The sequence below is a fragment of the Amphiprion ocellaris genome, chromosome 6 (assembly GCF_022539595.1).
Source record: "Amphiprion ocellaris isolate individual 3 ecotype Okinawa chromosome 6, ASM2253959v1, whole genome shotgun sequence".
NCBI classification, from domain to species: Eukaryota; Metazoa; Chordata; class Actinopteri; family Pomacentridae; genus Amphiprion; species Amphiprion ocellaris.
Window position 1 is genome coordinate 14,358,235 of NC_072771.1, and position 14,272 is coordinate 14,372,506.

General features: G+C 38.5%; 1 protein-coding gene across 13 annotated transcripts in view; it reads right to left on the reverse strand.

Moving 5' to 3' along the window:
• arvcfb (ARVCF delta catenin family member b) overlaps positions 1–14,272 on the reverse strand; it is a 274,511-nt gene that overhangs the window by 45,788 nt on the left and 214,451 nt on the right. For 10 of the 13 annotated variants that reach the window (XM_055011229.1, XM_055011239.1, XM_055011231.1 and 7 more), the window contains 4 exons: positions 7,829–7,946; positions 7,522–7,693; positions 4,823–4,840; positions 1,375–1,446 (listed from right to left, as the gene is read on the reverse strand). In XM_055011229.1, the coding sequence (XP_054867204.1) occupies positions 1,375–1,446; positions 4,823–4,840; positions 7,522–7,693; positions 7,829–7,946 (380 nt within the window). The remainder of the gene's footprint in view (positions 1–1,374; positions 1,447–4,822; positions 4,841–7,521; positions 7,694–7,828; positions 7,947–14,272) is intronic. The other 3 variants (XM_055011230.1, XM_055011238.1, XM_055011233.1) reach the window with 2 other exon arrangements.

Sequence of the window (14,272 nt, forward strand, 5' to 3'; positions counted from 1 at the left end):
CCGGAGATAATTCATAAGTATAAGAAATAAGGAAGTAACCGCTGTTGGTAAATGTGCATAAATACATGCAGCTTTCTCTTCTTGGCCACACTGATATGGATCCTGCTGCTTTTAGATGTTGCAGACATGAAGCCAACACATTTATATGCCAGTTTAGAAGTCAGTATTGTTCATGAAAGTTTTTAATGAACACAATGAAGTTGTTTCATTTGTAATTTAAATCACAGGATTAGACAAAGAGATATCATTACCTAGTCACTTTATCTGCTGTTTTAATATTTTGTCAGCTGCATGTCAAGCTGCATTTGCTACATAAACTGGGGCTGCAACTAGCACTAATTTTCATTATCCATAAAAATAACAGCTATGTTAGCATAGCATGAAGTCTGGCCAGCACCTCTAAAGCTTGCTAATTAACACATTACAATTAGTCTTTTTAAACTGTACATAGGCTGAAGTGTACAAATGACAAAGTGCTGTGCTATGAGTGAGTGATGTGCCAAAGTGTTTCTTGGAGTCCTGTGTATATTCGCCTGGCAACCAGCGGAGACTTCAAGAATTTACTGTTCACAGCCAAGAAATAGTTCAGCATGTGACCCTGCATAAAATGGGTAATAGCTCATAAACTTCTGTTTGGTGAGTAAATGAGTGAGCTTCAGGGTGGTAATATGAAGATTTTGTTACCTCTGGGCAGAACCAGGATGGCTGTTTAAATCTTGTTTGTAGTTTTTGCGGTAAGATAAGCTAAGCAGCAGCTGGCCATCCCATTTGGTTCATATCTGCTGTTTATGAGAATGCTATTAATCTTCGCATCTCACTCTGGGCAAGAAAGCGACAGAATCTCAAATGTTTTCTGTAATTTGTCAAATATTGTCTTCATTAATCAACTAATTGATCAATTAATTAAATAGTTAATCATTGTTTCTGCCTTCATCCCGATGTAAAATTTTCAAACACTGCGAAGAAGATTATGTACATAACACCTGCTCCCAGGCTGCGCATTCACTAATAAATTACAGCACAGTACAATTCAACAGACACAACAATAGATGCACTTTAATAACAGGCAGGCTTTTTATTGCCTGCTGTGTCCTAGTGCATTGTTGCAGTATTTGACAAAAAGAGGGCTTATGGAGTTGATGCTCTCACAAGCTGCCAACAATCGACTGTCCCACTGGAGGCACAAAACCATCAAACAAAGCTAAATCAACAGCTAAATAACACACTGCTCTTTCTCCATTAAAGGACTCCCACACTTCTGTTGACCAACACACCTGACCTGCCTCCAATCAAACCACTTATTCTCCAGATGAGAAGCTACCTCTAGACTAGTTTTACCAGAGGGACGTTCTGCCTGACAGACCAAGGGCCTACCTTTTGACGGCTCTGTGCGCTTGGGCAGATCCAATGTGTCGTAGTTTTTGTCGTTCTCACCATTTTTTCTGCCTGCATAGAGAAGAGAGCGGGAAAGGTGATGTCAGTGTCATATTATAAGACACCTGGATTAAAAAGGACAATGTGACAGACACCAGGGTTGGACCGGTATGGATCTGAAAGGGTGATATCAGTTTGTACTAAAAGAATGCATTTAAAAAATTCTATTTTTTATGCTTCTCAAAAATGAATAATACCACCAATAAAGTTGTATATAGATGGTTTATAAGCTGCTCAGGATACAGCAGATTTACATGTACAAAATTACACCTAATTTCACAAAAGCACCCAGATGTGTGATCCAAGTAATTGATAAAAGCACATATCGGTCCCACCGACAATAAAGCGTGAATGTTTCATTGCACAGAGCTAGAAGCTTGATGTACAAACACACACATCTAGAATTCACACTGTCTGTTATACATGAACTGGCATACATCCCCAAAACATACTATGAGAACGCAACACCACACACCCACACATATAACCACACTGTCTTATCACAGTCATGTATATACACTTGCCCAATTTAACAGCAGTGTTTCCTGAACAGCTAAACACCTTAAATAATGCAGTGGCAGACAGGAAATGGAGTACATGGGGTGGGGGTGACTGCAGTTCAGCCAGCTAATGGTCAGCTTACATGCATATGGACATGCCCATGGGACAAAACAGGGATACACAGACAGAATGGCAGATTTCTCAGCTAGACGGAACTAAAATTTCTGGGCACTGGGGTGAGGGGAAGAAGGACTTATGAAGTTCTCCCTCTAGGCTGAGACACAACTTCCCTTCAGGAAACAGACCTGTACATTTGAGCTGGTAACCCAGCTTTCTCTGGGCATAAGGTTTGAGTTTGAAGATATCCGATAGTTGCCGCTTGTCCAATTGTAAATGCAGCATATGATGACTTATTTAAAGAGAAATTAATGTGAATTATTCTAAAATGAATCAATAGAATATTCCATTTGCATACTTTGAGTCGGCTCACAATGTACAACTTCACTCTTCATAATATTATGTTACTTATAATGCAAAAACCATTAAAAAAAGGCAAAAATGTCATCATTACAAGATCTTGTAGTTCTAAAGATTTTGTAATTATGTGAAAACTATGTCATGATTAAGAGCTATTGTACAATAAACTAACAGGGGCAGGAATTGGAACGCTTCTGAACCCTGAGATTTCTTCAGTTTTAAAGTAATTCATGAACAGTTTTCAGCACATCCAGTGGTATACCAAAAAAGGGACAGTTATACGGACTAAAAATGGGGCAAAGCAACATTATACTTGCTGTTTCTTGTCAAACTTAGCATCTGTTCACACGAGTGAAGGCTTGCAATGTATGTGAAACCACCTTAATGTTTTCTCATCGCTACAATACCTCGATCTCATAGTTAGATCTTGTAATTACAAGATAATTTTAGCTTTTTATTTTTGTGTTAATTCAAAGTACTTTCAAAAACACTAATAGCCAAAGGTTTACTATCTTGAAGGAACATAAGCATCAAGTTCTGGGAAAAAACACTGTTTATCTAAACTTGCCACAGTAATCCTAACATATTTCTAAATGTGTATTCTATGCAACAACCTGTTCCATTTAAGCTATGTGACTAGAAGAGACAAATAGCCGAAACATTTAGTGTATGACAGGTTGTTGGTAAACTAAGTAATTAGTAGCTGTGGTGTACGAACTGCACCCTGCTGGCCAAATGTAAAATACAGAACACCATCACTGCTGTCTGAAAACGTCAAACCTCTGAACCCCAACCAGTTTCTGTTTTTCTGCTACTGTTGCATATTTTGTCACTGTTGGCTCATTTTTACTGCAATATAAAGTCTCGTCCTTCCATAGAAAGAGAAGAACCATGAAGGAGGAGAGAGAACTCAGAAATGTCTTTTCTGCAGTATAATAAAAAGTTTAATGCCACCATAAAAAAAGAAAATGTTTAATTTCTTTATTTATATATTTTACAAAAACGGCTCCAAATACTATACATATTGCACTATAATATATTTTTACAACCTCTAAAAACAATGTTTTTCACACTACTGAATATAAAGTCTAGACAGCTATTACCCCATGCATCTTACAACTTGTTCTTCTGTATACACTCATGCTGTATTTATATTACTGCTCAAGTATGTTTTATTTTGCTCTTTATCTAATGTATGTTTTCATACTTGTATCCTCTCTGCTCTGTATAAACATAGCTTGCAATTTAAAAAGTGACACATTTTTTGTCAGGTGGCTGTCAGTTGGATCTGAGTCACTCATGGCTCCTTGTTTGTGCTCCGGAGCATAGAATTTTCAGTTTGTTTGTTTTTTTTTTTTTTTACAGTACTTGGTTTGTGCCAATGTTTTATTTTTGGTAAGTTTTCACACCAGACACACAGAATGAATTGATTTTAAGAAAAATCAAGGTTCGAAGCTTACATTTGGTTATTTTTTCTGACAGAACCACACACATGAATACAACCTTAGGATTATTTTGGTTTTTGCAGTTTTCAGCTGACTGATTAATGTTGTCATTTTGGTAGTTTTTCAAAGCTTTCAAACCTGCTCATGTGCTTAGAGGTTCAGGGTGTTAAAATAATGGGCAAATTGCAAAATACATTTCCGAATATGTTCAAGTATTTTGCCTTTCCAAATAGCGAAGAACGTTTTCCTGGTAATAACATTGACAACCTCTTAATGTTTGCACATTTAGAACATTTTCAAAATGTCCCAAAGAACAGCAAATCACAGAGCGATATCTTGACAGCTGCATACAAACCTGTTTCAGCATCAAACATCCACATCGTTTGAATTTTAAATGCACACAAACACACACACACACAAACAGGGTCTGCAGCAGAGCTTGACATTTATGCTTAAACATAACACAAATTGATCAAAAGTGACAGCTAGTTGCATCTGTCGTTGTTGTTGAGATTATTCTCATCTGGAGTGGAAAAGATTGTACACCTCAGTCCAGAGATAGATTTCTGCTTTTAATTGTCATCACTGCATCTTTGCCTCATTTGATTAGTCAAGCTCTACTTAGCAACCTGCCAAAAACAGATGAACTTACAAATTTAATCAAGCACTCCTTTTACCTTTTTATCTGTTTTACAGGACCTACAGAAAGACTAATTCTAACAAACTGAAAGTCTGGGACAGGTGGAGTGAATAATACTGAATGCTATGGCAGGTAGGTATGGTGAGGGTATGCATGTGGAATGAATGAAACACCCTAATTTTCTGAAGTCCTTGGAACTTTCTCAGGTTTCTGGAGGACAACCAAAACTACTTCTATACTTCTATTTTCTACGGCCAGGGGGAAGGAGGACGAGGATGAAGGAACAGGAGAACTGAAGTGAGAAGAATTGAGGGGGGGCACTCACCTTGATTAAACCATTCCTCTATAGTTAGCCAAGGAGGCAGCAGCAATGCCAAAAAACACAAAGCAGGGAGAGGAGAGAAGAGGCATGGTGAAAAAGACGTGTGTGCGAGTGTCAAGAGGCTGTGCAATACATGTGAACGTTTTTTTTTATTTTATTTCTGACAAAAAGAAGTCATCTTTTACTGAATAGAGAAGGTGAAAGAGTGAAAGGGGAGGTAAAAAAAAAAGGCCAAAATACAGAAAGAAGGAGAGAGCACAGAGGAAAAAAGAAGGAGCTCTTTTGAGATAGAAAAGAGACAGACAGTAAGCCATTAGCAGTCCATAGGTGTTCACTGGGAAGCCTGTTCAAAGAGCTGGCATCAGTGGGATGGCTTTTTAGAGAGAAAGGGGGGAGAGACGGACAGTCAAATAGCAAGAAAAATGTGAAACATAAAGGAAAAGATATTCAGATAAGCAGGCAAAAGTGAAAGAGAGAAAATAATGAAAAAGAGCACAAGAAAAGACTAAGAAAGAAAAGAATGCGCTTTCGCTGTCGGATAGGAATGCAGCATAGAGAGTCACAGTAAAACATGTATAGAAAAACAGCACAAACCACCAGCGTTTGTGCTTCATTAAAATCACTGCGTGGGATGAACAGAAATGTGCTCAAAGAGATGGAAGTAACAGCCAAGAATCAAACCGTTTATTAGCTAAAACAAAGTGTGAGCTGCTATGCGCGTGCTCTTCATAATGCTACGTTTTATATTGAATATGACACTGAACCGAAGAGGAGGCCAAACTTAGCGTGCTTAAGGTAACAAATTACCATGAATAGTGCCAGCAGTGCTGCTTAACTACCCTCCTTCATGATCCTTTATAGCTGCATTTACTGTTTCTGTACCTGAGCCTCTTCTCTAAAAGAACACCTTCAGGGTCTGCAGCCGCTAAACACATCTCATTATTCTCTCTCTCTCTCTGTGTGTGTGTATGTGTGTGTGTAAAAGTATTCATGTGGTTAATTGGTGAATATGTATATATGTACGCTGGGTGTTGTTCTGACCCCTGAACTGATGCGATTCTCTGAAGAGCTGTTAGATGTCAAGGGTCACTGGCGGGTAGTCACACCTCATTGGCTGACTGATTAATGGCAACCATTACTTTAGTACAGCAGGGAGATAACAGCGTCATTTAGCTAACAGCCCAAGAGAACACTGATTAAGACGTCTTCAACAACACGTACCTACATGGAACATCTGTTAAGCAGAGTCAATAACGACAAAAACCTCCCGATGCCGCAGAAGGCTGCCATGACAGACATCCAATTATCTCTGTCATTTGACAAAGGGGAAGTTTCAGCATAGTCGTGTTGAGTTTTAGACTTGTTTAAGTTCATTATGCTCCGACAATTGTGGCTAATGTTGCTCTTTTTGAGTGTTCATTTACACCTACTGTCATTTCAGCAAACTGACAGCTTTGATTTTGTTGACTAATTGAATAAGTGTCACTGTGCGTGATGCCTTTACGTAGACATTATTCAGTTTTTTTTCTGAACATTTGCACCTGTTTCGAGTGTTATCAGTGCATTAAATGGTTGCTCTCATTTTACATTACATTTTACATGCACTTATCAGGGTTACTATCTGTTTATCAGTGATCAGAATGGATGGTAATTTGCTTTCCTGCCTATTAGAAGGAAGAGGCCCCTACTAGTCTATATGTGTGGGGATGATTCACAGTGATAATGGATATTTAACAGGGCTGATAATATCCTAATTGGGTGACATCTTAAATAGGGGTCGACCGATATGATTGTTTTCTGGACAGATTTGAATTATTGGTAATAAAGGTAACTGATAACAGATATTTGAAAATGATATACATTTGCATGGAATCTTAAAATTTATACTGACACAAACTACAACACAAAGCATAATTTAATTTTTGTATTTATGTTTTATTAACGCTTATATGAATGAGAGCATTTATCTATCAGAGTTGTAGTTGTGATATGTAACCAATCGCAGAGTGCTGTGGGCAGGTGACTACAGATAGAGAGGCAGCTGCATCAGAGCAAAAGTTGCACAAATTGAAAATATATTTTATTGGAAATCGATCTAAAAAAGCTGAGTATCAGATCCAGTAATCAGCTAGGGCAAAAAATGGTTGACTCCTAGTTTTTATTCTGTTACATAAACCAATTGTCACTTGACACAATAGAGTTGATGTTGAGGAACTGTAACTGATAATAACAGAAGAGATACGAGCTTTAAAAATGTAATCAAATGTAAAAAGGCAAGCTGTTGAGCTGAGTTCTGTGAATTGACCTTAGATATACCTTCACTAGATCTCCCAAGTTGTCCTACAATTGTATTTTGTACATCCATCCAGCCATATTTCTGTATGTGACCATATGTAGCATTACATTTTGACATTTTCTTCCATGAGCCCAGTGTGCCTACAAAATCAGTAATGAATAGCAGTAGGGCACAAAAGGAAAGCTGCTGTGTGAATCACTGCTCTGCTCTCTGTCAGTTATTTTTACATCCTATTTATATGAAAAATGAGAAGGCGTATGTTTTTTATATATTTAAATTTTCTACTACTGTGCAGTAAGCAAGAGTAGGTGTTTCATTGAAGTGCCATATCTAATTTTAGAATTTCCCAGATCTGTGATTCTGGTTGGTGGTGATCAGACTTCTCTCTCTTATTTCTACCCCTCACCTTTGGCCTTCTTTCCTCCGAAGCAGCCGGCATCATCCTTCTTCTTCCTCTGTGGTCCCACTGATCCAGGGGCCTGTAGCGCTGACGGGTCCTGGAACTTTTCGGCCCCTGGCACCTCTTTGTGGACGTGGTAGGACAGATTCCTCATAATACAAACACAGTTCTCCACAGACTGGGACAAAAGACAGACAAGGGTTGTGTCAGCTACAGCTACACTTGCACGGGACCTTTAGATCGGATCTCACTATTATAAATAAGACTAATGAACTTATATGTGTTTTGGTGGGTGAGCGTGATGCTGTCCTACCTTGTTATCCATATCCTTCTTTCCCACAGCTGACTGAAGAGCGTGCAGCAGAGCGTCCACCAATCCATCACATTCCCTCAGTCTGCGACGAGCCTCTGCCCCGTCTGAGCTCACGTTTCTACAGGAACACAGTCAAACACACACCAACTGTCAATAAGCAAGAGAGCAACATGTGCATAGAAGAGAAGTTAACAAGTAACTGCATTGAGCCGCTTAAAAAAACGGGAAAAAGAGTCAGCGTCAGATTTAAAATGTGGCCGTCTAGCAACAGGAGCTGCAATATCTGCAGTTCAACAGCCAATGATGTATCTTTGTTCCTCGTAATAGTAATTCCACAAGGGAGCCAGATAATTGTTAGATCTGACATGGTTTATTAAAGACAGAGGCAAGATTATCACTACTTAAAGCATGGACTTGTTTGTAATGTGATCCAGATTGCATAAAGATTCACCCAATTGAAGGCTCACATCAACATTTGCAACTGTAATAGTCAGAAGTCAAAATGTTGTGTATAATAGTAATTATATATGTAGATATTTGAAAGTATAATAGTACAATCGACAACATCCCTTCTGTCATCAGTCATCAGGACAGAAAATCCAATAAACTAAAAGGCAGACCAAAGCACCCTACAATTATCCACTGAAACAGTATTACTAAAACTATAAATTTACCACCACAACAAGGAATGTGAAGAAAAAAAATGTCTCAGCATATTTAAGAACAGCAATTAAAGTGAAAGAGAAGAACAACTATAGCTAAATAAAAAATACCTTCCCTCAGGAACAAAGTATGAGCGCTCTGAAAGGTGCATATCCACATTTAGGTTCCCCATGCCAGGTGTATTGTCTCTGTGAGACCTTTTTAATTATTATATCTGTATTTTTAGCCGTCTTGTACTTCTTTCTGCCTTACTGTGTATCCAGCTATGGTAACATCTGTGTTTCTCAGTCAGGGATCAATAAAGTTGATCTTACCTTAAATGAGTGCCCTAAAAGTTATTTTTTTAAAAGTTCCTTTCCAGTCACTGATTTAACCTCTAAAAACTCATCGCTGTATATCAGTGTTATATATTTTGCAGTTATTTTTTCCACTGAAAGAATCCATTCCTGCTTTAAAATGGCTTAAATGGAACACTACACTGTTGTCTCCTTCAGAATGTACAGATCTGTTGAGTCCCTGCCTCTACCTCTATCCATGTTATCCTACTTGTGGCAGCTCCAGCACACCAGCTCACCTACCAATCTGTTCAAACACAGTAAAACCACTCTGTGCTACAAAATGACAAATTGCAATGTTCCAGTAAATTCAGGGTGTTCTTTGTTCTTGTAGTTTGTTATGTATGAAACCCTCTAAGTCAGAATCAGTGTTTCTAAGACTGTCATAGGCTCATGCTCCGGCATGCTGTCGACTACCTAATTTGCCCATAATATGTCTTTCAGCACACAAAAAAATACCATATGGACATGTCAACAAGATAAAAAAAACATCATCATTTACCCGAGGGGGTCTTTAACGGTCCTAAAAAAGTGCAATATAACAAGGATACAGAGTGGATATGGCAAACAGCCAAATGCATGACTGTTCATACAAAAGCCCAGTATCAGCAAACTGATATCAGTCTGCTCCAGCCATGTGATTTTCTGGGTTCGCATGTGACCCGTGGCCTGTATCCTCCCTGTCTGCCTCAGAAATACAATGCAATAAAGCCAGACGGCTTTAGGAATAATCTTTAAAAAACGATGAATATAAATTTCATTTTTGGTACAAAGGGAAATGCCATCCTGGTTACATCAGTCAGCGCCCTGAGCACAGCTCCTATAAGCACAGCAGCAGAGCTGGTGCAGTCTTAGTGTGGCTGTCTGACTGACTGTGAAAGGCAAGGCTTTAAAGAGGGTTAAGGGATAGCTGGGGCTCCCCGCTCCTCACCGGGGACTTCATTTATGAGGGCTTCCAACCCACATAATCCCATTAGCCGACCCCCAGTTAGTCCTATGGAAGAGTGGCAGCCTTGCAGAGGTAAGCAGAACTACAGTGCTTTTTACTGCTGTGTGGACTGAAACACATATCTCATCCAATGCTGCTTCACATGTGGATGTTTCACTTCAACAACAAACGACACAACCACAAAGCCATAGTGTGTAATATTTAAATTGATTCAGAATACCCTCCTGTGCCTGCTAATTATTAATTTACAAGTCAAAAGGGATGCACTGCAAACCTTCAACTCACGACCAACACAGAGCAGAACTACAAAGACACTCAAACCATATACTACACATTTACAATGTTACACGCACCCAAATATAATACCTGCCTTACTCCTTATCATTTCCCTGGTGAGTGTACTATTAGGTCATCTTGCAATTCCTGCTAATTCAAACTAATCTTTGGTAGAAAGCAGGCAGACAGCACTGGCCATCTGCACTCACTCATAAATCAAGGCCATCCGTCTTTGACTATCAAAAAACGGTCACCACCTCTCCTGGAAACAGATCCAAAGAAGTGTCCGCCATGGATTTATTTGACAGGAGTGAGTTTGGGGGCAGACAGACACAAGCGTTTTATTGTCAGCTGTTTCAATTCCAGGAGTCTGTCAGGCAGCAGTTGTCTTGTGGGAGGTTTATGGAAGGTGCATCTGTCAGAGGAGACAGTGACGGCTGCTGGAGTCTTTGGACAAGTTATGTAGTGGTGTAATATTTAGTTTTAAGTAATGTTTAGAGCACTGACTATTATTGATCTACGACCAATTTTACCATCTGTTATTGTTCTTTATGTGAATAGGTTCATAATTATATCAGAAGACTTGGAAAGCAGTGAGCCAATGTTCAGTTCTGTTGGTTTGTTCGGACGTCTCACTGAGCTGAAGGCTGAGATCAGCATTGGGGACAAGTTTGCATCATTTTCTCTAATATTCTCTAGGTCTTCTATGTACACCCCTGTGGTAATCACAAGACCAATTGGCCCCAAAACTTACTGTGCTTTATCGTCTATTTCATTCTATATGGGACCATAATTTACAAAATTAACATCATGCTGTATTAAAAGAGATGTGAAACTACTGACTGAGACCCTAAATTAATTAGGAAAATGTTTACTGACTTAACAGATAAAATGAAAAGTTGGGTCATTTTCATATAGACTTCTATACAATCACTTTTTTGTAACCAGAGCAGTCACCCCCTGCTGGACATTAAAAAGAATACAGGTTTAAGCCACTTCTGCCTTTGCTTCACTTTTTGACCTGGAGGTCATATCTACCTTTTAAATGCAGTCTATGGTCTAGACTGAAAGTGAAAATCTACTGGGTGGTTTGTCATACAAAATTTTGGTCAATAAAATTTTCAGACTTTGGTGATTCCCCAACTTTCACTTCTAGTCCAACCATAAGGTTCACATATGTAGGCCTGAGTTCAGTGTCTTAAGGAGTGCTAGATTGGTCGGCATAAAAACCGATACAAAAATTGACAACTCCCTCAGGTTGAAATTAACAACTCTGGAGATCTATTAATTTAAAAAAAAAAAAAATCCAGTTGTCCAGTACTTGTCTTGTGATTCAATATCTGCAAAACAAACTGACATTTCCCCTCAGTTTCAGCTATACTTTGTGTTTTATGCTGATTAACAAGTGCTTCATTAGTATAACTTAGTATTTCAGCTTTGTGCTGAAATACTAAGTTATGGTTGCAAATGTGATAAATGAGTTTAAAAGCACTCACTGATTAAGTCGAGACACTGGGAAAAAACAACAATTTTTCATGGTCAGTTGTGAGATTTTGGAATATTTCTGCTTCATAAGATTATTTCTGAAGATGTCCACGTAATTCCAATAAAAATTATGCAAGGCATAATTATAAAGGTCATTTTCTCAACATGAGTTTGTTCTCAAACCAGAAATCTTCACTTCAATAGCTCTTACCTATACAAAACTTTTCTTTTTATTAATAATATGAAGGTTTTCACAAAGGGGTTTGTTCATATATCACTAATAGCATGATATACAGAACATTTTATTCCTTAAAACAGGGTAACAGTAATTTCCCCCCTCATTTGCATATTTAAATATAACATCTTTCAAAAACTGTAATACAAAAAAATCATTGTCTTAATGTAAGTGGGGAAGTTTCAATTTTGATAAGTTCTAGTTGAAAATGTTAACCTATTTACATCTAGTGTCTCCTTTTAGGTAAATAAACTCAGGGATATATTAAACAGTAAGCAAACAGCCAGTTCTCACTGTCAGTGAGTTGACTGTGGGAGAACTGAGCAAGTATAAAGATCTGAGAAACTCTGGCAAGGGCTAAATTAATTTTGGCCAGATGGATGGAAGGACACGTGGAGTGCTCCTGATAGCAGTGGTGAGTATCTACCAACAATGCAGATGAATTCATCTGAGTAGCCCACTGAGAGTAATATCTTCATTCTATTGGTGTATCTAAAGTCAACATATTTTATGACTATGTCACAAATCCTTGACTGAGCCAAAACATTTTCTTTCCTCGCATTCACCAGTAGATTCTCTGCCAATGAAATGAACAACAAAATTATGTTCCCTCTCATGTTTTGAGGGTCAAAGAATACAGAGAGAATGTAACAAAACACGATGACACTGCAGATCGAACAGAAATAGGGACATTCTTTTTTCTGTAGCAATCAAGCGCAAAAATGGAAGAAATGTAGTTCTCATCAAAAGCACTAGGTCTTTCATTACTGATCAGGAAAACATATTTTCTGGACATTGTTGCTTCTCAGCGTGCAGTGGCTGTCGTTCAGACAGAAAATGGGAAACCACAATGGATCAGAGGCATTATAAAGAGTATTCAGGCCATCAGATTGTATATGTTTTTCATTTTGGTTGTAATTTTACAAATCCAAAAACTCTGTTGTGTCATATCTTCTTGGTAGAGGTTAACAGAAAAAGTGGGTGTGCATTAAGAGATCAATTTGTGTCTTTCAGTATCTGCACAGACACTGACAGCCCGTCACTGGGATGTGGGTGTGTCCATAGTGTGTCTGCTTTATCAGATGAAGTGTGGGTGTGAAGGTCACTCAAAGTCGTTTGGCCATCCGAGGACAATAGAGCAGCTGGGAGGAATAGACTGGAGCAGGACTGATGGAGATGGATGGAGATGTGGCTGACCTCTGCTTTCAGCCTGCAAGGTCAATGGCAGCATCACAGGACCATATGTGTACCCTCCGGTTGGGTATCCTTTCGGTTTTATCGATTCTGATCCCACTTGTGATTCACTGTATTGATTTAGCTTCTTATCTCATCTTTATTCAGATTCTTCTCATAATGTCTGTGTAAAGACAAGGAAAAAAATGCACTGGAAGCAAAATCCCAGTGTATTATTGGCAGATTTAAGGTGCCAGCAACACACTTTGTCAACCAGTCTCATCATTATATTGTTAGCTGTTAATTATCTGGGAGAGTGAGTTGATTATATCGTAGGTACTGGTGTAAATATTCGGTTGACATCACTTTCAGTTGACAACGGAGGTCATATTCATGTAAGTAGACTTGCAGTTATCAGTACAGATACGTCAGGTTTATCCATCCTTGAAGCGTTTTTCTGGCTCTGGCACATGAACGCCACTTTTATTATACTGCCAGCAAAGCTTTGACTGAATGGCTGTTGTGTCAGCTTAGGAAACACCAAGTAATGAGCACAAAGCAAAACATATTTGAATTGACAAACAAATCTGAGATGTGAGTGGCAATTTAAAGGTGTAGGAACTAATTGATACTTCCCTCAGACTGAAGTTCAAGAAGTACTAGCATAAAAAAGTCTCCCTCCTGCCATGTTAAAATCAAACATCTGACTCCTTAGTTACCTTTTTGTCATAGCATTTATCGCAAACAAAATGTACTTGAAGCAGGGCTTTCCACATGGATATGGAGCAGTGAGCTAGTGGGATCCTGGGCCTCGCCCCTCCTTCACCTAGAGAAGAAAATTGGCCCAATGCCCAAATTTGGGCTCATATACACTGATCTTAATTAGTGCATGTTTTAAAGAGTTCCCTACCTGACTGTAAACATGTGGTGGATACCTGCAAAAGAGCATTAGGCTTCTTTTAATCAACACAGCCTATAAATAGCTGTTTATACGGAACCACACCTATTCCTGAGTGATCCGATTTTTTTCACTGTAAGGTTTGTCAAGATATGCCAACATAAATTAACCTTTTATTCAATGAAAATAAATGTTATTTTAGGAAATAAAATGTCTGGTATAGCCTACATTACCGCTCAGATATTTGGGGTCACTTAGAGATGTCCTTAGCTTTGAAAGAAAACCTTTTCTTTTAATGAAGATAACATTAAATGAATCAGAAATACAGTCTAGACACTGTTAATGTGGTGAATGACTATTCTAGCCGGAAACAGCTGATTTTTAATGGAATATCTACATAGGGGTACAGAGGAACATTTCCAGCAACCAT